Source organism: Crocodylus porosus, unplaced genomic scaffold (assembly GCF_001723895.1).
Source record: "Crocodylus porosus isolate Cpor-Errol unplaced genomic scaffold, CroPor_comp1, whole genome shotgun sequence".
Classification (NCBI taxonomy): Eukaryota; Metazoa; Chordata; order Crocodylia; family Crocodylidae; genus Crocodylus; species Crocodylus porosus.
Window position 1 is genome coordinate 12,713,967 of NW_017728906.1, and position 24,491 is coordinate 12,738,457.

Consider the following 24,491-nt stretch of genomic DNA (forward strand, 5'->3'; position numbering starts at 1 on the left):
TGCCAGAAGAGAGGGGATAAAAGCCTGCTAATGATGGTACTCAGGGGCAGAGGGTTTTGATCTTTTGTCTTCTCCCTCTGACCCTATTTGCAAATATATACCTTTTGTCTCACAAACAATGTGTGCCTAAGAATTTGTTATTCAATGAGCCTCCAAAGAAAACGAACCGAGAGAGAGTTTTTTTTTACCTCAATGGAAAGGCAGGGGCATGTGGCGGGGAGGCCCACACCCACCCACAAACCCCACACCCACCATCCCATCCTACAGGCAGGAGCTCCCCTCCCCAGTCACCTGCATGCACCACCATGCTTAGTGACTCTACATGGGGCTCCTAGCTGAAGTGCCAGGAGCCCTGCAGAGGTGGATGCAAAGAGTCCACCCAAGTTGAATTCTGCAAAGTTACACAATTATGCATGGTCTTAACTTTTATGTGCAAAATTCCACGCGTGCATAATTGTGTAATTCTCCAGGGTGTAACCAATGTATTTACAACTGTTTCATGTCACATCTGGTCTTTACACTATTATAAATTATGCTAGTATTCAGGAGAGACGATCATTTCTCCTGTGCTGCACGCCATAAGCATTACTACAGGGCCTTACAACTAGGTTGTGGAGGGAATAGGTAATAGTCTGTCTGTCTTGAATTAATGTTACCCCAGGAGGATCTACAGACACCACTTACCTGGTGTAGATCCCTGATTTTTCCTGGAGTAATTCTATACTGGATTCTAATAAGTTACTAGAAGCCAGTGTAGGACTGAAAATTGTGTGCCCACTCCTTTTTTTTTTATACCAGTTACTCCAGTGTGTATTTGTCTTATGCCCAGGGTCTGTTTCTCTAAGGCCTTTTCCCTCACCCACAAGGTCATTAAGTCACTGCACAAAATAATGTCCCTTCCTGCAGCCGAGTGAACAGCCATGAGATTTCTCAAGATTTCAACCCTGACAGCTTTTGTCTGAGTGTCCTCTGGGTTTAGTCATCAGACATTCCTCGAGTGGGGGAATGCCAAAGTATTAGCAACCCAAAGTCTCCAAAATTAAAAGCTGGGCTTAAAAAGGTTAAGCTGGATTTAAACATAATGAGTTAAGTTAGCGTGGTTCTTTGCTTTCTGATATCTGAGTCCTTTTAGTTGTTTTAAGTGAAAGCTGAGATTTTCATGTATTCACCTAACTCCAGGAGCTGGGGATTTTTAAAAAAACCCACCAAATGCCATGAGACCTTGGTTAATTAGCAAGAATTGGCAAGTGAGGGTGGGGTGAGCTTCTACTGATCTGATTCTTCATCCAATGGCAGGAGGCAGGGGAGGATAGCTACAAAGGCCCTTTATTATGTTCTCCTGGCCGCAGAGTGTGTGTTTCTATAGTCACTGGTGAGGTTGTATGACATCCGGTTCTGTGCCTGATCCATACAGACATTACACTGCTGCAGCCCATGGCCAAAGTGACTTCTGAATCTCTACTTCAAAGCTGTAGCAAATAGCAGTAGATCTGGGGAGATTACTGACCCAAGCCAGTTGCACTAGCTTTTATTTTGGACTGAGAGTACCAGCGCAATGTGACAGAACTACAGTGAAATCACAGTGGGAGAGAGCAGCAGGCAGACTATTTAGGAACTGAAAGCACAGTACATAGAAAATAATGTCCTGAGACTTACAAGTTGTATCATTTGTGACCTCAAAGGAGGGAAAACTACACTAGTCAGCCGCACTTTATATCACAGTTCCATTAACCCCCAAATAGCCGGCATTCTGGAGCATTATATACACATCAGTAGACAACATGGCAGATATTGTGTTGTGCTCCAAAACAATTGATCATCAATTTAATTAAGCTTCCATTGATGATTTATTAACATGTCATAAGTGTTTTTTGTGTGGCCTCTTCCCTGAAAGTATAAGTCAGGGGGTCTCATGTTATGCTTTGGGAAGGTACTGGGGATCAGCATGAAATGCCTGGCTTACATTAGCCTCCCTGATAAAAATGAACACATTTCCCAGAGAAGATTTTCAAGCTGTCGGAACAGTTTTGTCTGTCTCTCAGTGGATTTTGAGAATTAAACTGTTGCTTATTGAGCACTGTCATTCAGATTGGCACTGAGGGAGACCTGGTCCTTGTCCCACGGGAGCTACAATCTAAATGAGACAGACAAGGCAGTTCAGAGGCGTAATTGGCTGGATGAACAGATGAAGCTGCAAACTCTGAGTGGTTTTCATGAAGTTAATTTTTTTCCTTTAGTAGATTAGTACTGCAAAAAAGGTCTTGTGAAAGAAGCATGCTTTAGGGACAGTAGAACGGTTATTATGAACCACATCCTGCACCCAGGGAAGTCTGTGACAATTCTCCCATTTAATAGATGCTGAGGCACTGGGCCAAGGAGACTGTTGCAGGCATGAAGGCAATAGAGAGCAAAGGCAGAGCCTTCCTAAATCACAATGTATGATGGGTAACAGAATGCTTCCTGATCGGATGGTGAAACTTTTAAAACAAGATGGTAATGGAAAGCAAATATTTCACGGTAGATATTTCAAATATATCAGGGTAGATATAGGAATGAGAAAAATGCATGCTACTGAAACTGGTGCCAGGGCTTTGAAGAGATTTAATGTGCTGGGGCAGGGGTTCTCAAACTTTGTGATACCGCGACCCCAAGTGCTAGATGGTGGTGGCAGGGGATGGGGAGCTCGCATGCAGCAGCCACTGTCTCCACTGACCACTTCCCCACACCACCACATGTACCCCCTGGGAAGTTTGCAGCCACCTTTTAAGTGGCTCATGACCCCCCATGGGGTCACAACCCACAGTTTGAGAACACCTGTGCTGGGGAATTCAGCAAATGGTGTTGAAATAAGAAAACAACTGATAGATGCACGCTCCGGTGGGTAGGGAATGATTGCAGGCAGACCTGGACAGGTTGGAAAAGTGGGCAGAACACAGTAGGATTCAGTTCAACAAGGACAAGTGCAGAGTGCTGCACCTAGGGTGCAAAAATATACAGCACACCCCTTGGCTGGGAAGTGACCCTCTCAGCAGCACAGAGGCGGAAAGGGATCTTGGAGTCATAGTGGACTCCAAGATGAACATGTGATGAAATCATCAGCAAAGCTAACTGCACTTTATCATGCATCAGTAGATGCATGACAAATACAACCAAGGAGGTGATCCTCCCCTTCTATGTGGCACTGGTCACACTGCAGTTGGAGTACTGCATCTGGTTTTGGGTACCATACTTCAAGAAGGATGTTGATAGATTCGAGAGGGTCCAGTGGAGGGTCACTCGTATGGTCAGGGGCTTACAGGACAAGCCCTATGAGGAGAGACTGAGGGACCTGGATCTCTTCAGCTTCCACAAGAGAAGGCTGAGAGGTGATCTTGTGGCTGCCTACAAATTCAGAAGGGGGTTGCAGCAAGGTATTGGAGATGCTGTTTACCAGGGCACCTCTGGGGATAACAGGAACAGTGGTCACAAACTGACAGAGAGCAGATTTAGGTTGGACATCAGGAAGAACTTCTTCACGGTAAGGGTGGCCAGAATCTGGAATGGGCTTCCAAGGGAGGTGGTGCTCTCCCCTACCTTGAGGGCTTGAAGGGAAGGCTGGATAGGCATCAGCCTGGGGTCATCTGACCCCAGCACTCTTCCCTGCCCAGGGCAGGGGGTCAGACTCGATGATCTGTTGAGGTCCCCTCCAACCCTAGCATCTATGAATGGTGTAGAAGGCAAGTTGTTCTTATAGAAGAACATTCAAGGAGGGGGTTTGACTTGGGAGGTAAGAAGGCCAGATAAAAAAGATGGTGGCTGCAGTAGAAGATGATCAAGTCTTGGTCTAGATTAATGGCCAGGGTGGAGGAGAAAGATCAGGATTTAGCATGTTTGTGGTAAAAGAAACGGATGTCTAAATGATTATACAAAATAGGTCACCAAGCTGTGCACCATGTGTGAGCAAGGTACTAACAAGCTCTGTTAAAATACTGCAGAAATGCTCTTTTTGGGCAGTCATTTGAATGCCAAATAGGTGGTTGGTTTGATTAAATTTCCTAGATCTTATTATTTACTAGACACAGGAATGGCTTTTGATGTTTACTATTGTTTTGAGAGTGGCCATTATGCACACACGCACACACCACCTGCAAAAACAATATTTGCTTTCCATTATCATCTTGTTTTACAAGTTACACCATCTGATCAGGAAGCATTCTGTTACCCATCACACATTGTGATTTAGGAATAGAAATGATTAATTAAACAGTTTTCTCAGTCTCTTGGGCATTTTCATTCCATTTCGATTCAGATATTAGGCTCCTCACAGTCAGTCTGCTCATTTTACACCAGTATTTGAACCGTAAACCATTTGATGTATGGTCAAATTCCCTCATTGTTCCTATAAGCCATTCAGTAAATATCTGGGAATGCCAGAACTGCCTGCAGAAACTGAGTCTTCAGTTTATGGAATTGTTTAGAAACCGACGGTTTAAATTCATTGGATAATTTATCTGCAGTAAATAAGCACGGTTCGAGAAGCAGTTATATTTCCATCTTCAGGCAATAGCACATACAGTATTGTCTGGGGAGATGGGTATCATCTGTGTAATGTTGATGGAAGAAGATAAAACAATGGCCGTGTCGACTGCCTGACCTGGTTGCATACCCAGAGGTATGGTCATGTTCTAAACTTTATTTCTGTACAGACATTTCATGATTTCACGTTCATTTGGTGCATGAGATTTTGGTACAGGTCACATTCTCCAATTCATAACCAATGAGTAGTTTTCACTTAAATCTTGTTCCAAGTCACTTTTGGGCTGTTTTCAAATTTTGAGAATTCCTAAAGGGTTCCTCAGCAAGAGTGGAAATGACAAGCCAGGGTATATTCGCCCTAAAAATATTTGGAACAGTCTGTCTGAAAGGAGAATCCTATCAAAGCAACCCATTTGACTAAGGTTCTGTTGAAGTTTTTTGCCATTTAAGAAAGTTTCCTTTTCTTCATAGGGGTTATATCAAGCCCTTATAAAGTTTGGAGAGAAATACCTTAATCCATCCCAGCATAGCCAGTAGCCCAGTGTTCAGGGCACTTGCCTGTGATGCAGGAGACCCTGGTTTGAGTCCCTGCTGTGTTTAACACCAGTAACTTGAACCTCAGTCTGTCCGATCAGGGGTGAGGACCTTGGAGTAGGCTAGACTCAGTCTGCCCTTCTCTCTGATCTAGTGAATTAACAAACTGGAACAGCTCAAAAGACCAGATTGAAAAAGACCAATGCAACCACAGCGAATGGATTGATAAGTGCAGTCACCTATAGGCTGCATGAAACAAAGATTCAGAGCATTGGTCTGAACGAGGCAGAACTGAGTATCCTGTATGCTAGGTGAATGCTCTACTCATTGATTTATCACCTGTTATGAGGTGGATGGAGGTCTGTCTGTGGTTTGAATCAAAAATTCAATCCTGGAGTGGAGGTGCCTTTCTCCATGAAAGCTTCATTGGACTTGTGTGTTGCAACAAAACATTTTGTTTATAACGAATAAGTATTTTCCAGTGAAAAACAGTTTTTGTGTCAAAACATTGTTCCTTATCTCTCCTAATTCTAACAAAGCTAGGAGTAGGAAGGGGAAAATCAACAAGGGTTTTAAAATACATGTCCTGCTTTTGTCTTTCCACAGAGAGGGACTTCCATGTCAGTGCTGCTGCGAGTGAAAGTTCCCTTGCTGAAGGGATGCCTTTGCAGTTAAATTGCCTTGTGAATGCACAGAACAGCAAGAACAGATGGTTCCAAGTAATTTGGCTCTTTAAAGGAGTAGAGATAGCCAGTATTGACCCAAATGGGGTACTTGTCTTGAAGAACGAGTATGAAGAGAGAGCTAGATTGGGACAGCTCCAGCTGGTCAAGAAAAGCAGTGAAATGTATGTCTTCAATATCTATCAGGTAGGGCTGAAGGATAAAGGCACGTACAGCTGCAAAGTTTCAGAGATGGAGAAGACGCCTACAGGTTTCCTCACCACCCGCTCTAAGCTATCACCAGGCACTGATGTCAGTGTGAAGCCAATAGGTCAGTTAAACAAAATGCCTTTTCTTCTCAGGGAAATATGAAGTGATTCATGGCTTGAGGTCTGTTGCTATATAGCGAGCTGCCTTGCCAGTGGCCAGCCCACAATGCTGCTTTTCCCCAAAGGCTATGGGTGTGCTGTAAGTGCTTTGTACAATAATGCTACTAATGTGTTCTAGTTTGCACATGACTCTCACAGTTTGCACATGACTTTCAATGGTGGCTGCCCTTGCCTCAAAGGGTAGTGTTTGTTGTGACATCCTGTAGATGCAAGCCAGATCATGGACAATTTGCTTTGCTTCAGGTTCCCTCTAGATATATTAACTCTAAAAAATATAAAACTCTTCATAAACTCTAAATAAAACCTGTGTTCATTGGGAAAAGCTGATAGAAGCTGTGTCCATGCTAGGGGGGAAGAAGGGAGGAGAATTCAAGTTTCCTTGTCAAGGGTCTGGAACCAGGAACGTAGCTTTCTCAACCTAGCAGGCAGAGTGGAGGGACAAGTCTGCCAGTTGAGCATATTGTAGCCACTGAAGCATTGCCTGATATGGTGGCACTGGGAAGAACACTGGAAGAAGGGCTCTGCAAAGTAATAAATAGGTGGTTCAAAATCTCCCAACAATATCCTACTGTTTCTGTGTCAGTTTGGCTTGTCTTTTTGTTTAACATAAGGATGTTTTAGGCTCATTTGGAAAAGGCCTTTCACCTGAAGTAATTGTCATTCACAGAAAGCAACCTGCAAGTGTCTGTGTTCAGCAATGCGAAGCAAATATGGGAAGGAGACACTCTGATCTTGCACTGTGAAGTGAGCGGAGCGAAATACCCTTTGTCCGTGAACTGGTGGCATCTGAGAAAGAGTGGAGATCAGGCAGAACTTGTAGCCGGCATGGACCGGGATGGCAAACTGAGCCTGGGCCCTTCCTTCCAGGAGCACAGTGCTCAGGGGAACCTCAGACTAGAAAGGAAAGGTCCTACCACATTCATCTTGGCCATCTACAAGATTTCAGCCATCAGTGACAGAGGATCTTATAAATGTGAAGTGACAGAGTGGCATACTGACAGGAGCTGGAAACAGGCCCAAGAAACCTCTGTAGTGGTTAATCCTCTGAGTAAGTAGGTATAACATTTTTTCTTTTATTACAGTTGGATGCTTTCCTACCTGAAGCAGTGTGGTTTATTTTTGAAAATGCAATGCAGTGAAGCAGTATTTCTGGGGAGTGTTCCAGGCTCTGCCATTGAGTCACAGTGCAACTGTAGACAGATCACTTAAGAGCTGTATACTTCAGTTTCCTTACCTGTACCAGAAAGGAAATGCATCCTGCTTTCTTCACGGGAGGAATAATTAGTGATTGTTTGAGTCCTCCTAATCCAGGGGTGGGCAAAACGTGGCCCCATGGGCCAGATGCGGCCCCCCAGGCCATTCTATCCAGCCCATGGGGCCCCTAAAAAATTTAGAAAATTAATATTTATCTGCCCCTGCCTGCCTGTCATGCAGCCCTCGATGGCTTGCCAAAACTCAGTAAGTGGCCCTCCACCCAAAATAATTGCCCGCCCCTGTCTAATCCCAGGTACCATGGAACTGCTAGTTATTTCTTAGCTTCCACCATGGTCCCACAACATCTTGAAGCACAAAATAAGGACCATTGTTTGTGGAACTCAAATTGCACAACAGCTTGTACTGGGGTGTGCTACTAGTGTCCTGAGTGAGGGACCTTGATTTTTGGAGTGTGCAGAACAGAATTAAGGGGCATCATCAAAGCTCTGTGTGTGCAGGGCAGTGGTTGGGAAAGCAGCAGGCCAGGGTTTAGGCATGTTTCAGAGTTTTTTGTATAGGGTCAGGACTGGAATAGCATGGCGCAGGTCAAAGGGGAGGTACATTAGCAGAACTGAGGAGTTCAGGAATGACAGAATGGAGTTTGCTTTTGATCAAGCCTGCATTGCCTGGGCAAGGTTTGTATGTTTCAGAACAGCCTAAGGTACATATTGTCAGCCTGGAGGCACATGGGCAGGACTGGGACAAGCAATGGCAGGGAATTATGGGCAACACTTCTCCCTGAAACATGAATTGGGATAAAGTTACTGGTTCCTCAGTGGCATGAGCAGTGACATCGCTTGTCAAATAAAACCAAGCCCCCCAGCACCCAGAGGTATAGGAAGGAGTTAAGCTGGGAGAATGATTGTATTTTAACCTTAAACCTGGTACCAATGATGGCCTTCCTCATCGACAGATTTGACTGCTGTGCTGACAGCCCGAACAGCAAACATCAAATTCACCCAAGATTTTGAACTCTTCTGCACCGTCTCTGTTGCTGACAAAGCACCTGTATCTGTCACTTGGCAATTTCTTCCCACCACAGAGAAGGGCAGCTATCAGCAACTAGTCAAACTCATGCCTGATGGTACCATCAAATGGGGAACTACCACACTGCACTTCCAGAAGAAGACCAAACTCTCAAAATCTACATCTTCTTTCCAGCTTGTAATCCACAGTGCCACAGAGCAGGATGAGGGGAGGTACAGGTGTGACGCAGAAGTCTGGAGGAAAAGCTCATTCCCGGCAGGACTTCCAACTGCTGCAGTGATGTCTAATGCCGTGGCAATAAAGGTTAATCCACCAGGTGAGCTGCAGCAAACGTTTTTTCTCAGTAGCAGTTTGAAACGGGATAATACAGGGAATGGCCGTTGGAAAGTCACTCACATGTGTCAGGGGACTTGAACCAGGCAAAGCTGGAGGGTTCACTCCAGGCTCATTCAGTTGTTGACCCTGTCTGCTCAGACTGTTACCAGAGCAGGACACTTGAGGCCAGTGGTGGTTTTGAGAAGTGGGCAGGACTTTGACAATGTTCTGCTTTCAATAAAGTGAATCCTTCAGCTGTTGTAAGTCAATGGGCATGTCTACACATGCACTTTAATGTGCAGCATCTTATTCTACTGCACATTAAAGTATCATGGCAAAAACAGTGCGACTACACTAATGTGAAGTGGAATTAGTCTACTGCACATTAAGCATCACTAGAAAGACATTATCTTTTGTTGTTGTGCATTAGGGCAGCCTAATGCACCTTATGTGCATCTATGTGCTAAACTTAATGTGCAGTAGCAAAAGCACACTAATGAATGTGTAGACGTGCCCAGTGTAACTCTACTGAAGTCAGTAAGGCTCCAGCAGTTTACACCAGTTAGTGACTTGACCTCTGCAGAACATAGAGGAACACCTAGCCAGGCAAGTGACCCCAAGTCTAGGCCTCTGTTACACTTGCTGAAGGAATTTTCTAGTAGTGGTTCTGCTAAGAAAGAAAATGTTAGCTTTTTTTTTACATAAAATCTTTCCATTCAATTGTTGCCTTTACAATTCAGTGAACTGAAATCATACTCTCTCCATGCTCTGAAGTGACAGGCTTGCTGAGGCAACAGCCTTAGTATTTTCCCTCAAGTTCAATGCCCCTGCCCCGGCCTTCTCCCTAATGATCCATTGCCATGTGTTTCCCTTCTTCCTGGATTTTGTCAAAGGGGCTCTATGTTTTGCACCTGAAATACAGGTATTCAATGGGTGGGAGAACCTGGGAAGCAGTAACACAAAGGGGATCGAGTTGTGACACTGAGCAGTGAATTAGATTTCACAGATTTCATAGCTGTTAGTGCTGGAAGGGACCTCACAAGATCATCAGGTCTAGCCCCCCCACCCAAGGGGCAGGAAGTCAGCTGGGGTCAAATGATCCCAGCAAGATAAGCATCCAGGTGTTTCTATGTAATGTGGAAATGTGTGATGTAAAATGGCAGAAAAAACATCAGTGAACTGGTATGTTGCCTTTGTTGGGGTACCCTAGTCACAGGAGCAAGAAGACGACCTTAATGCCCCTTGAGATACCACAGTCATTCTTGGTCACTGCAATACTGCTGGAGGAGCCACAAAACTGCCGAGGGGACTGGAGGGATTGATTTGACAGCTGCCAATCCCACCTATGCAGGGGCAACGCATAGGGGGTGCACGCAGGTGCACATGCACCCCCTGAGTGTGGTGGTGCACCCTGGACAAAAAGGCAGGAGGTCACCACTCACCACCTGCTGCCAACACCACCAGTGGCATCTGTGGGCAGTTTGTGATTGCCATTGGCCACCGTCGCCACTGCCAGTGCCATCTGTGGGTGGCTGCCGAGCCCTGGTCGGCACTCGCTATCCCCCACCCCCACCTCCACCTCCAACAGCGCCAGTGGCATCTGCAGGAGCTCCCTGCTTACCGCTGCCATGCTCCTGCTGATGCTGTGCCCCCCCAGCCGCCGGGGGCACATGTCATTCATGCACCTATGGAAAGGAATATAAGCATAAGAGAAGTAGATTACTCTATAATAAACCTCTAGGAACTGCAGAGTGAACTACAGCCATGCCTTGGCAGGAAGGGGAAATGTGACAGGGCAGTTAGCCTGCCAGTCACTTTCAGAGGAAAGACAGCTCTTGAAACAGCATTGGCTGCCATCAGGGAAGACACATGACCAGAAAGGGGTGGGGCTTGAGGTATATGTAGGCCCAGGGCCTGAGGTAGGCAGGCAGTCTCATCCAGGCAGCTGACAGGAAAGGAGTTTCTGTTCAGGCCACTGAGAGAGTGACCCTGGCTCACACCACACATCTGTTATGCAGCCTTAGGGCTGGGAGCTCAGCTGTAGGCCCAGTGGGACAGCCAGCATGCAGCCTGGGGGCTGGCGGGCAGCTGGTGGTTTGTGGAGGGGACTAAAGAGAGGTACAGAGGTCCCAACTGACTCAGGGAGAGAATGGCCAGAGGGCTCACAGAGACAGCAGGGGCCAGAGGCTTGGAAAGAAAGCAGAGGGTTAGAGGGCCCATGGAGCAGGCAGGGCCAGGGTGCCCATAGGCCTCACTGGCCTAAGAGCCAGGCCAGGGCTCAGGAGGGACCAAAGGCCAAGAATGGCAACAGCTGGAGACTGGTGGGGCTGGAGAGCCCATGGATCTCAACTCACCTGGGAAAGCGACCAGGGTCTAAGGGGAAGGACCAAAGGGCAGGAGGGCCATGGCCAGAGAACAAGGGAGCCAGAGTGCCCATAGCGCAGAGAGGGGCTGGTGTAAGGATGAACAGAGCCAGGAGCCCATAGCCTGTAGGGGTGGTTTTGTGTTTAGTGTGTGTGACATCTGTGAGGCATGGGCATGGGTATTGGGGAGGATAGAGCCCACTTCATTACCCCTTAAGGTAATGAGCACAGATGCCTGTGTTCATGAGTGTGAGAGCAGGCTCCCTGTTTCTAAAAAAGAAGTACATCATGTCATGGCAGATGAGGGGAAGGGGAGATTGCCCAAAGGAAGTGAAGTTAATAAGGATTGAGGGGGCTCCAGGGACTTCACTGCCACCCCTGGAGTGGGACCCTGTTACGGGAAGACAACAAGTGCATAGAATAGATAATTCCTAGTTCAGACATCTGACTGTTCAGCAACTTACTTTGCCAGGCTGAGTAATACCTACAATGCACCACGCCATATTGTCCTGGGGAGGAGAAAGGAGAAACTCATTCATGCCATTTGCCAAAGCTGTGCACAGTGGGTTGTTTCTGTGCAGAGATAGTATAGAAGGAGCCTGTGGTCCTAAGGTAATAATAGTGGTATTTGCTACATCTTTGCATGTGGGCATGCCTACACATGCATGCGCACATGTGTGTTTTCATGTAATTTGAAACACTTGGGTTCTTTTGCATGCTCCAGCTGTTTCCAGGCTTGTCAGAAAGCAAAAAGCACATTGTCAGCAGGCAGGGTTCAAAGCAAGACAGGCAATGGGAGATTTTGCTTAATTAATTACATTGAAATTGGTTCTGTTTTCCCTTTCATATCTTTATGCACTAAAGAGAAAGGGAAGCAGCCTGTCTGCTTTTTATGGTAATTGATTTTCAGCAGTGCAGCCATGAGTGGCAAGCACTGGTAGCAAAGCACTCTGCATCCTATTGAGGTGATATTTACAGGGGCTGCACCAGCAATTTCTCTCATCAGAATTTAACAGCAGCTCCCTTTGAGCCTAAGCCTAAACACAGGAATGTTTTTGCTCCTGTGAGTTGAGGGAAGCTACCACACTAACCACTCTGAAGTGGGATGCATCTGTTGGCTAGAGCTTGCAACCCAGCACAACCATTGTGGGAAAGTCACAGTTTTCTTGGACTTTTCTTGTGCTCCATAAGGGCCATCTTGCAAGCTAGCCTGACTCAACCCATCAGAGTGAAAGAGACATTTTCTTGGCTCTGTCTGAAAACCTGACTGATGTTCCTATAGTTGTCTGCCTCCAAAAATCTTCAAGTGCTTTGCAAACTGTACACTACAAACAGTTCCCACTCTCTGGCAATGCCATTTGCCCTGGGATGCAACACAACAGCTCTTCATTAGTGCACAGTTGTAATGCATGATGGTTGCCATCAAGGTGATTGTCCTGAGTGTCTAGAGCCAACCAGCAATGTGAGTCTTGGATGAGCCCACCCTTGTGGGATAGCTATTCTCTTGGCCAATCCTGGGGAATTTGAGGATGTCTAAAGCTAGCACATGAGCCTCTATTGATTAAATTGAATTAAAATGGAAACTTCTAGTCTGTCTAGATCTTCTGTGATGCCCAAGGGACACAACACACTGACCAGTGGGTTACAAATGCCACCATTTGGGAACAGAAATGAAAAATAGTAATTCCCTTTGAAATTAGAGGAGGGAAGCATAATGAGGGGAGCACAACAGATAATCTAACTTGGATAATGAAGCCTGGGATTAATGTCCCTCATCTCTTTACTGACTGAAAGCAGTCAAGGTCTTTTGGGGGAGTTTTTTGGGCCAGCCTGTGGTCCAGAAAGTGCACCTACAGCAGTGCATTACTGCTCCTCCACATCTAAGGTGACTATTTTGAGAGAAGGACAGTATCCCCTGCAGAGCCACCTGGCACAGCTGGGGGCTTCCATGCTGTTGGCACTGGCCTTGCTGATTCCTGGAGCTGTTGCAATTTAGTTCCTAACTACCCAAGGCAGGTTTTCTCTTCTGTTCTGAGGCTAGAGATCAGTTGCATCCTATCCCAATTAAAATGTCTGTGTGTGGTGGAGGGAGTGGGGAAGGGGTAGAACAATTCATGATTTTGTTGAGGGAAAAGGTCAGCTACTGCGTAGCACCCATACACCAAAGGGAGTGCTCATACACTGAAGAGCACTGGCCACATCCCATCTCTGGGCTCATTCCTAGCTGCGATCAATTCAGCACAGAACGAGGGAGTGTCAGCATGTGAGTTTATTGCTCTGCAGAGGGGTCACTTAGTGTCACAAAGACAGAGAGCTCCCGCAAACTGAGTTTACAGCTTGGTATTTATACATTAACCGTTACATTGTTGCATGTGCATTCAGGTTCTTCCGCTTGCTGTTACAAAGTTGCAGGATACTCAGAACAAGTTTAGGCTGCTTGAGACCGGTTTTGCGGTTGACATTTTTCACTTACTGTCAGCAAAAGGTACATAGTTTGCTTACTGTCAGCAAAAGGCTATCTTTAAGCTTAGGGAAAGGTCATCTGCTTCTCAAGGGTCATCTGCGTCTCATGGGTCATCTGGTTTTTTTTTTATGGTTGTTTTTCTTACACCTTTAATTCTGCAGTTTCCTTCCCTTTTGGTCAGGCAGAGGTAGGGTCTGTGTCAACCTCCAAATCATAGAATCAGACTCCTTGATCTGGTAAACCATTTATCCAAGGGGCCTAAAGCCAGGCAACACTTCAGTTTCACTTAGGGGCTATGTTCAGGGGCTGAATCTGTTTCCAGTTATGGTGAGTTAATCTGTTTACTCTTAAGATTGCTGGCTGTGTCTGGAGCCAGACCTGATGGGCTATCCTTTTTAAGAAGTGAAAAACTAAAAAAAAAGGTGTAAACTCCAAGCACTATCTGCCCTTGCATGCCTATCCACAGCCTTATTATGCCTTTTGTTGCATTCGGCTGCAAATCCTACTGTTGTTCTCTTGCTGAGTGATCAGGGCTGTAGAACATACCCAATCTAGCCCACCCTCCCCGAAATGTTTTATGAAGCGGATCCTAGCATCAAGGCGTTTTGATTGTATTTTCAATTTGGGAGCAATGTGCAAACATCTCTAGTGAGATTTAAGATGTGGAAAGGGGGGGCAAAGAGAGAGAGAGAGAACAGGAGACAAGGAGGTAGGGAAGGCAGGGAGAAGAGAGTGTTTCTTCAGGATGAATGGGGAGGGAATAGGTACTGTGAGGTACCAATTTGAGTACCTCACTTTGTCCATAATGTCAAGTACTTCATTTACAGTAGATAGGCAGTCTCTTCTCATCTTCCTGGTCTTCTCTAGACCAGTGTGATTGGTACTGAAGACCCCAGAGCTAATTTCTGTTCCCAGTTCTCTGTATGCTTAGCAGCATGGCACAGCCCTCTCAGTTACAGTAGCCAGCAAAGTAGAGCTGCCTTACCTAAATGCAAGAGTAAGGGATTCTAGGGCAGGATATAAGAACCATCTATCTGGGCGATTCATTCCCTCTTGCTGCCTCCTCCGAGCCATCCCCAACAAGACACAGGAGCCCTCAGCACGACTCACCCTTGTGTTCAGTGTCTGTGTTTGGCTAGTTTCTCTGCATCCTTAGCCTCTGCTGTGCAAGGTGATGAACTAGAGCTTGAAAGGAAAGAGAAAAGGCTCCCGAGAACCGGTCTCCCTGCTTAGACAGTGAATCTCACCATCCAATATAAGCAGTTTTTTGGAAAGCAGGGTTTGTGCATTGGGGCTGGGAGGTGTGGGTAGGAGACAATGCGTGTTTGTATGTTTTGTATTGCTTTCCCACAAGAAATTGAATCAGGAACAGGGGATGTGAAATCAAAACTAAGCCCTGTAAAGAGACCACATTAGCCAGATAAGTGACAGTATCATTCCAGGGGAGATGAATGCAGAACCGAAGGAAGGAGTAGGATTTTTCTTGTGTTGGCATTAGTCATTCAGTGCTTAATTGAACAATTACCAGGTATAATGGCCAGGGACATTTGGAAACACATTGCAAGACTTCTAGTTAATAACCAAGGCAGACGGGTGAAGTAGGAAATGTTACTGAAACCCACGTAGGCTCTTTAGTTTTGCATGCAACACAAGGCCATCATTATTCACCATTTCTGAAGCTGTGCTTCTGTTTTTAATGCCGGTGTAAGTCGGGTGGTGAAAAATGCAGGAGACAAAAATGTCTTCTCTGCCTGAAGGACAGGGAGTGAGCTGGGAACATGGCCAGTGCACCTCAGCTCTCCTTTCACCCTCCCAAACTGCTTTCCCAGCTCTCCCCTGCTCAGTGTTACTGCCTGCTATAACCCTGAAGTCAAACCCTTGCTTCTGGCATCTTCTCCCTGCTCCAACCAAGGGGGTTCTTAATGTTCCTGGCCTTGTGGTTGTGTGTGAGGGTTTGAAGTAGCAATTTTGTTTAGAAGTAGCAGTTTGGGGAAATATGGGAGTAAATGGCTGCCTATGAATGCAGGGGACTGGAATCAAAGGCATAAGGGTGTCCTTCCAATCCAAAGTTTCTAACTAAAAGGAGAGCCCCACTGGAATCTGTTTCTTGGCCACATATCTCCACTGTCTATTCTTGGCATTAGTCTCAGGCCCAGCAGTGCCACTGGAAAAGCCAGCACCACCTACCATTATGTAAAATAGGTAAGTACCAGGGAAGGTGATCCATTATTTAGCATGCTGCATTGGGCATGCTAAACAGATACAGGGCTGAATATCAGCAGAAAATGTTTGTAGGAGGTCTGAAAGAGAAAGTGTGGCTGCCCCATCATTTGAGATCAGTTTAAACCTAAACTGGGCAAAATACTAGAAATACCTCAAACTGGAGCAATCCTGCATGGGGAGGAAGCTCGGTTGGGTGACCTTTTCCGTCTCTGACTTCTCCCTGGTTCTCACTGGTGCATTTCTTTAGAAATGATCTAGTGGGTGAGTCTGCACTGAGAATTTCCAATTTAGGACTGGTTCCTGGTACTTAGATGTGCATACTTCAACATAGTGGTGGTAGGGCCAGGTTGGTTTGTTGTACAGGTGCTTCTGGGGGATTGGTAGAAAAGGTGTGTTCATAGGTTTGCTTAAATGACAGGAATGTTGTAAGCGGTGCACTTAAGAAGACAGATTATAGTTTGGGCCTGGAGTCCCTTAGACTGAGACTTATCACCTCAGTGTTGATTTCTTAAGACATGGTTTCAGTAAATGTACCCCTTTCCTACTGGTGCCCTGATACTGATAGCTGTTATATTAAGTATTCTTTGCTTCTTGATTTAGAAAGCAAGCTAAAACTAGACACACAGAAAAAATCCCTAGAGATCTCTGGAAGCACAGCTGCAGAAATTGAATGCAGAGTCCTATCACAGACGCAGAGGGATTCTCAGTTAACAGTTGCCTGGTACTTCCTACAACCTCCTCCAGCAGATGCAGCTCCACTCCGGATCATGAGGACAAACCTCAGCAACATTATTGACTATGGGACAGAGTTCAGTTCTCCACTGCAGAAATCCAGATTCTACAGTGAGAGGGTCTCTAATGACCTATTCAGGCTACATATTCTGTCTGTGAATCACGGTGACCGTGGCAGGTATTACTGTGTTGTGGAGGAGTGGCTCTGGCTGGCTGGTAGTGGCTGGTACAAATTCGGAGAGAAGGAATCAGAGAAGACCACACTGGAATTCAAGCTTTCAGGTAAATGGACTGGCCCAGAAAGGGCTTAAAGCAGTTGTCTTCCTTGTAGGGAGCTGGGAGTTATATGCAAGTTTGCAAGGGATCTCATCCAAGGCAGGAGATGGGATGGCTGTGAACCTCTAAAAGGAAAAATATTACTTAGTAGGGTTGATCAGATCAGCCAAACCCAGCATCTTGTCCCCAACATCAGCTGACACCTAATGCCTTGAAAGCATGGCCTCTGTCTTTTCATGACCTCCATTATACAGTCAGTGCTCTTGGCTACGTAGGCAGTGAAACCAGTAGAGGAGAAATTCTTTCCCGTCCCTTGTGAACAGCCACTTATTATCATCACAAAGTTTTCTAAATTGTAAAACAGTCTGGACATCACAACTGAAGCAATAGCTTCTTGGCCCAATCATCACATTCTCTAATAAAGCAAAATTGCCTCTTTACCTTCGCATAATATGTATACAAGCCTATGCCCTCCCATACTTCCCCTGCATGTTACTTCCTTTAGTCTTATTGTAATCATGTTGCATCTCCTCCCACCCTTCAGTCTACCTATTCTACCAATTTTTTGGTTCTGCTTCCATATCACCCTAATTTCTTCTCTTTGATGCATGACAACTCCTTGGGAATGGTGAACCTTTAAGATGCTAAGTTCTTAGGCTTTTTTTCTGTAAGCATTTGTTTTCTATTATCAGTGCATGTACAATCACAGGAAGCAAGGGTTGGATTCACAACTGCAAAGACCTGATGCTTAGTGCAGCTTAGGGTGGGGGAAGGAGAAGAGGCCTTTGGTGAAGGCTGACATGTTCTCTATTCCCAGCATTTGTGGTGTAGTGGTTCCCTTCCAAAGTCAGCAAATGGGGGCTGGAGAAGAGAGCAGAGCATGAGCCCTAATAGGGCACATTGTGCACTAGCAGGTCACATGAATTCCTGTAACCCTGGAAAATAATTTAATTCCACTTACCAGAAGAGGCCCTTTAGCAGGCCACCCAAATCTCCCACAAACTGCATGGAAACTCATATCAGCCTTTCAGCACTCCAGAACAAGCCTTTCTGTTCCTTCTGTAATGTTGGAATGCAATCTCCCCTTGACGACCTTTTCTCTTTGCTTCCTGCAACAGAAAATAAACTGCATGTTGAAAAAGCAAACCACACCATCTCATCTATAGAAAATGAGGATGTGACCATGAACTGCATTGTGCAGAGCTCAGACCAACAAGCATCTCTCTTGTCTGTTGTCTGGTTTTACAAGTCCAAGCACTCTGGGAGAAAGCCCCTTGTGAAGGTGCATCACAAAGGCATGGTGGACATTGTCCAGAAGAATATGGCAGGAAGGCTGCAGTTTCTCCGCTCATCCTCTGGTGACTTCAGTCTTGTGATGAGGAATGTGGAGCTGGGTGACAGTGGCGTGTACTACTGTCAGGTAGAAGAATGGGTGTACAAGAACAGCAATGGAGCTTGGGTTCAGCAGGCCTCGGAGCTATCGGGGTACACAAGTCTGACAGCACTTCTTCCAGGTAATGCTTGTATTGCACCACATCCAGGTCTCCTGCCTATGATACTACTCATCTCAAGCACATACCTGCCACATCTCTTAGGGGGTCTTGTGTAGTCAGGGTGGAGGTGCACTGACAGGCTACAGCTGGAGACCCAGGACTGTCGTATTGGGGGTGCCTCAAGGCCAAGACAAGGGACCACTTGCAGAGCGTGGCTAGGTGCTCTAAGGATGCACCAGCAGGGACTAAAGTATGTTAATATGAAGGTGCACTCTTTGGGAAAGCTGGAGAGGGCACTTCATGGAAGGGCTGGCATGCTCTGGCAAGCTGTGTGGGGGGATCTGGGTCTCTGAGCATTTTGGGGCCATGGTGGTCAGCTCATAGGGAACTTCAGGGGGCAGAATAGCTGGAGGAAGGGCCCTTTAACAGAAAATACAATACATATTGGTTTTGTTCTTCAGTGCAAAGAGCCAGTTACATACAGCCACCATTTCTTCTCTCTCTCTTTGGTGACAGATGCTAACCTGCAGGTGCATGCGAGAGACTCAGCAGTTGTGCTACAAGAGGGCTGGGAGAAAGACATCCGCCTAGACTGCAATTTCACTTCCAAGCTGAACAGCAATAGCAGCATTGCCTTCTCTGTCAGGTGGTGGAGAGTGACTGGAGCAGGAAGGGAAGAACTATTCAGTATAAGCCACAACTCTGTGTTTCAGTATGGGCATGCCATCAACAGCAGTGTCAGGACCCGGCTGAGGTTTGAGAGGCCTGGGGAGCTGCAATATAGGCTGATGCTGCTGAAGCCTGAGGTGTCTGACAGCGGTGATTATTATTGTCATGTAGAGTTGTGGATGCTTGGTCCTAGGCAAGTCTGGCATAAAAGGAGTGAAAGGCACTCAGGAAACAACACTGTATTGATTCTACCATCAGGTAACCATGACCAACTCTAAGCACTTTCACAACTTTCTTCCTTCAGCCTGTTCTGCTTCCAGCCCTGTAAAATGGGGCCCAAACCAGAACTTTGGGGTGTCTTTACATGTGTTCTGGGATGGATGGGGGGTGAGGGGGAGGGCTTTAATTAGAGCAGTTCTGAGAGCCGCTCTAATTAAAGCATCCACAGTGTCACATGTGTCAGTGTCCCATGCTTCAAAATGGTGGCAGGGGTGCTTTAACTAAAGCTTGTTTTAACTAAAGCTCATTGAACACCCCAGCTGCCATTTTGAAGCATAGGGATGCTGAATACCTGTGAGACAGAGACCACTGGAGCATGCTAATTAGCATGATCAGAGCAGACGCCTAGCACGTATATAGATGCCCTTGGATCTTAACATTCTTGACTTGAGTAGGAGGAATCCTAACTCAGCATCACAAACTGTCCCCTACCTTCTCACTGAAGGTTGGCCTTGAACCTTGAATGAAGGGGCCTTCAGGGCCTGGTCATTTGAAGTGCTGGGTGCTCTGACCCCATTCCAGTAAAGTGCTTGAGCATGCCACAAACCACATTGACTTCAAAGAGATTACTCTGGTGCCGAAGTGTTTGACTGGGTGGTTGCAGGGTCAAGGCCTCAATCCTGACCTGGCTCTGAAGCATGATCCAGTGTATACCTCAAGCTCAGCTTCTAGGAAAATTCTGAAGGTCTGGGGGGATCCCCTAGGTTTGAATAAGCTTTCTGGTGTTCATCTGGACTTCCTGAGACCAGGAACAGATGTTCTTGGTCAGGTTTCCTTTTCTTTGTGTTCCAGCGAGGCCTCTGAGAACAATGTGTCCCCCAGAGAGAACTGAAGTGTGTTTTGGGTGCACCTAAAATTCAGGACTGCAGATGGCTTCTGCAATATTGAAATTTAACTCCATGGAACCAAAGACTCCAGCCAGGCACATGCAGCACTGAGGGAGGCACTTGTGACTTCTCCTTTCCTCTGTCTCTTGTTATGTTATACTGCTGTGCTATCAAAGCAGGATCTGCTTCTTCAGTTAGCTGTGAGAAACCAGAAACCACTGAAGATACCATTAGGATCATGGATAGTAACTGAGGCTAAGGAAGTGACAGGGCAAAATTTTATGGGCTGTTACATAGGTCAGGTCAAATTTGCCTTTTGTGGCCTCAAAATTTATGACTGCATGTGAGGGTGAAGTTGCACCTTACACACACAAAGTACTCCAAGGGCACTTAAAACATGAGTGTCTGCACATTATAAAGTTTTTCTTAATTCTTGCTAGGTGCCCTCTGAGCACTTCAGAGTTATACTACTTCAGGTGAGAGATAATTCTGGGCTGTACCACCTAGCTTGTGTTAGAGTCAATTCAGTCTGCTCCACGGAGACAAAATGAGCAATTCTCAGTCCTCCAGCATCCCAGGATGCACTGCTCCCAAGCCCAGCCCAGCCCTCCACGCTGAGCAGGGACAGAGCTCACTTGTCCTGGCTCCTAGCCACACTCCTGTTCACCAGCCCTGTAATGGGAAGTCAGAGATGTGCAGGCAAGAAATGGTATTAACCCTTAACATGTGACTGCTCACTGAATGTTCTAATTTTAACACCACTTAACATGCCACAGATTTAGTACGGTCCGTGTGTAATATGTAACTTAACTCTCATGAGTGAATCATAAGCCATAGGAATCCACTTTGCAAACATCACTGGCACTGTAAATATGGAATAGAGGGGATAAGAGTCAAATCTGCTCTTGTATTCAACTGTTTTTTTTGTGTGTGGTTTTCTTGGTTGCAGAGTCCACAGTTTCTTCCAGGATCTGTTCGTCACCATCACTGCTGCGTTTCATCCTAAGTTTGCCTCTGATTCTGTTCCTTATCCTGACTGCTGCTCTACTCTACCTGTATGTCAAATTCAGGCAGACTAACAAAGCACCTATCCCATCAAAGGAAGAAAGAAGCCTGTGGGTGGAAATGGAAATGCCTGAAGGTGCCATGCCGGTGTATTCTAGTCACAATAACAAATGCAGTAACAATCAGAGGGAGGAAGAGTTGAGTAAGCTGAAGGAGGGTGAGATAGAGTGAGAGCTCAGGGTTGTCTATGTTGTGCATCACTACATGCTATGACCCCTTCAATATGCACGTTTCCATTGCATCACCTTCCAATGGAAAAGCCAGAGAGTGACATGGACTGGACTGGCTGGCTCAGGGAACAGGGACCTGATTTATAGTGCTTTTTGTTTCTCTATCTGCATAGCTACCCATATATCTTTATGTTGCTATCTGTTCAGTATTTCTCTTCGGTTTGTACTGTCCAAAGGCTGGTGCTACTTGTAAGCCATGTGGGGCTGGAGCTGCCTGTGCTTCTAAAGGGCTGAGCACGTAGTATTAACAAATGCAGAAATTGAGCTATCCCAGAGCCCTACTGGCAGTATTTCTGCTGCTGTGGAGCTCATAATGGGCTGTGCTGTGTCTTTGGAAAGCAGTGTTCACAGCCAGTCAGGCATGCCCCTGGTTATGCAGCACAAGACAGAAGTGCAAGATCCCAGTGGCTTTAACCTATATATTGAGCACACCTAACTTCTCTGTTCACTGAATGGACACAATGGGCCCACAGAACTCTGATCTTGGGATACGCCCCTAATATGAGGGGTGATGCCTGCTCTACTGGCAGCAAGCCTGCAATTCCCTGCACTGCAGCTCCTGTCAATTCTTACTGGAGTGGAATCAACAGGGCTTCGTTGTTATAGTAGTCCCCTTAGAACTGCATTCTTCAAACCACACAGGCCAACCAGTGCTAAAGCTGAATAAGGATTTGCTGATTCAAAGGGCTAGGGCAACTGGAGCTGAGACCCCCCTTTCCTTGAGATTGCTGGTTCTCGTCCTGATGCAGGCAGTCTATGAAAAGTCAGTGCCATTTGGCAGCTATTCATACTGTGCATAAAGGGAGGGGGATATTAGTCCATTTGCTGGTGGACAAGCACATTCAGCTCCCAAACGCATTGTCATGACATGCTGTAACCTCTACTGTTGTTGCTAGTACACTGTAGTCCCAAGGAATAATACACAGTGGCAGGGGAGTGTGTTAACAGGCATGGCTCTATACTGCTGCACCTGTTCTGTTGGTTAGGTGGGTTTCTAGGCTTAGTGTCAGTGTAGGAGGTATGTGAGGGGTCAGTGGTGCTCCCTGTTGGCTGGGTGTTGTTTGAATATTTACTGCTGTTTTCATAGCAGGCTAGTGTGATACTACCGCCTGCGAATTGCATATGCAGGCCAGGGCAGGCTCCTTTGCTTGGCATTCAAATGTGTGCTCAAGCCATTTCTACACATCTACTAAAACATGAGAAATTGCACCCAATATTCAGGATTTTTCCGTCTCTTCTTGCTACTTCCCCACTTCAGCTTGATTAGCTGCAGGCTTTCCCTTATGGCACTTCCTTTAGACGTGGGTTGGGAGGCTTAATTAAAGCTTCTGAAGTGCTGCAGGAGCCTTTGGTAGAAGAGCCTGGAGAAATAGTGTCGTGGTGGTTTTGAATCTCCTGGTTTTGCTGAGCTGAAACCAAATGTGTTTGGCTTTATTTTAACAGATTTAATTTTTTTCCTCCATGAGTGAACATAAAAGAAGCTGTGATTTATCACTCCTCCCAGAGCTCCGAAGCATTCCTATTTTTAAAGAGGACATTTCACTCAGCTGAAGGGAACATGTGAGAAGGAGGGGAGGGGGACTTATTTTCTGCTGACGCTTTTCTTGACACAGTAATGGCAAGAGGGACAAAAAACACCTTAGTGCCGACCTTTTCCCTGGACCCAGCTCCTGGTGTGAATTTGAGCAGAAGATAGAAGTTGAGTTGCAATCACCCCTTAAGGAACATAGATGCCCCCCGCCACAACATCTCCTCCTCTAAGCCATACCCCTACCATGTCCTTTTTCTGCTCCTTTGGGAATCCCCTCTGCTAGTAGCAATATATGGTGAGCAGATTCATGGCATTTATGGTCTTTTTCCATAAATAAAGTCTTGAAGCCACGTAAAAGGATGGCAGGGTAACATGTAACAGGGCCAAGAGAAGCTAGTCAGCTGTTAGACGCTCAGTAGCTGCTGTAAAAATATAGCCATCAGGGCTGTGCCATATTATGGAAATGTTGAGTGTGTGGACTCATTTGTCATGAAGCAGAGAATCAGTGGCTGGGTTTCTTCAGTGAGGCAAACCCTGTTTACCCAGCACTCTCTTAACGGGGTGTGAGGAAGAGAGCCTGGAAGTCAGAGGGAGTAAGGTGGAAATGCTGACGTGAGAAAAGAGCTAGTTCATTTCAAACAAGCAAACCCAGCACTTCAGTCCAAAGTCAGTAAAATCCCCCTAAGAGCTAGCCAGCCATTAGACTAGTTCAAAAGGAGAGAGATGTGAGGAGAGTTCAGTCAGAAGTTTACAAATCGCACGATCCCTTTGTAGTTCTTCTGCAGCATCTACCTCTGTGCACACGCAGAAATGCCACAATAAAGGTTAGCTTGAGCTGATCTGCTCCCCCAAGCCACACACAGCATTACCTGTGTTTGGACAGGCATTTCTGAAGGGTTACTGTGCTGAGCCTGGAGGACCAAATGCCTTTCCCTGCCACACTGGGGATGGCAGCAGGCAAGGTGGAGGTGGATGGGTCGTACAGTGGGCAACATTATATGTCACGTTGGCAAGCAAGTGCTGTGTGGAAAGGACTCATCCATGACTTATCCTGCAGGTAAAAGGTCAGTCTCTCCTGCCTTGCAATGCCCAGGAAGCAGTAGAAACATCACTACCATATTACCAGACCCAGGATACACACAAGATTTGGGACCTTCAGGCATTTTAAACAGATAGACTGTGGTTCTCCTATCACCCATCCTGTATTGTGTCCCTCTAGATCCTTCCCGTCTGCAAGGTTGGATATGATCTGGTTCTTTTTCCTTGTGAGCCCTGAGGTTTTTAAAATAGGGTTTGTTTTTCTTCCTGTGGTGAAATATTTTAGACTACAAATAAAATAATACAGACAAAGACACTGTGTGAATCTGCTTTTGGTTTTATTCCAGTTTATCACTCTTTAGAACACCAAGAAAATGAGACTCTTTTTTTCTGAGACTCCAGACTTGCATGAGTCATGAAGCAAGAGTCTGTACTGTGGCTATTCCTACCTCCCTTCAGCTGATTTGTTTCCTTTCTCATAGAATCACGGAAAAGTAGGGCTGAAGGCATCTCCAAGTTCCCCTCTCAACCCCGCTGACCTATGGTTTCATTTCCAGTGAAGGATCAGGACTAGTGTGCCAGGCACTGCATACACATGTAGCATGTGCGTAGCTCCTGGCCCAGAGAGCTGTAATCTAGGTCATG

The 24,491-nt window shown here is 46.1% G+C and overlaps 1 protein-coding gene across 1 annotated transcript in view; it reads left to right on the forward strand.

Moving 5' to 3' along the window:
• The window catches only part of LOC109324961 (immunoglobulin superfamily member 2-like), a 27,503-nt gene extending 4,860 nt beyond the window's left edge, over positions 1 to 22,643 (forward strand). Inside the window, exons 4-10 of the mRNA XM_019557101.1 lie at positions 5,656 to 6,042; positions 6,768 to 7,148; positions 8,268 to 8,657; positions 16,307 to 16,720; positions 17,833 to 18,228; positions 18,724 to 19,134; positions 20,932 to 22,643. Coding sequence (XP_019412646.1) covers positions 5,656 to 6,042; positions 6,768 to 7,148; positions 8,268 to 8,657; positions 16,307 to 16,720; positions 17,833 to 18,228; positions 18,724 to 19,134; positions 20,932 to 21,218 — 2,666 coding nt within the window. The 3' untranslated portion in view covers positions 21,219 to 22,643. The remainder of the gene's footprint in view (positions 1 to 5,655; positions 6,043 to 6,767; positions 7,149 to 8,267; positions 8,658 to 16,306; positions 16,721 to 17,832; positions 18,229 to 18,723; positions 19,135 to 20,931) is intronic.
• Positions 22,644 to 24,491: the final 1,848 nt, after the last annotated feature.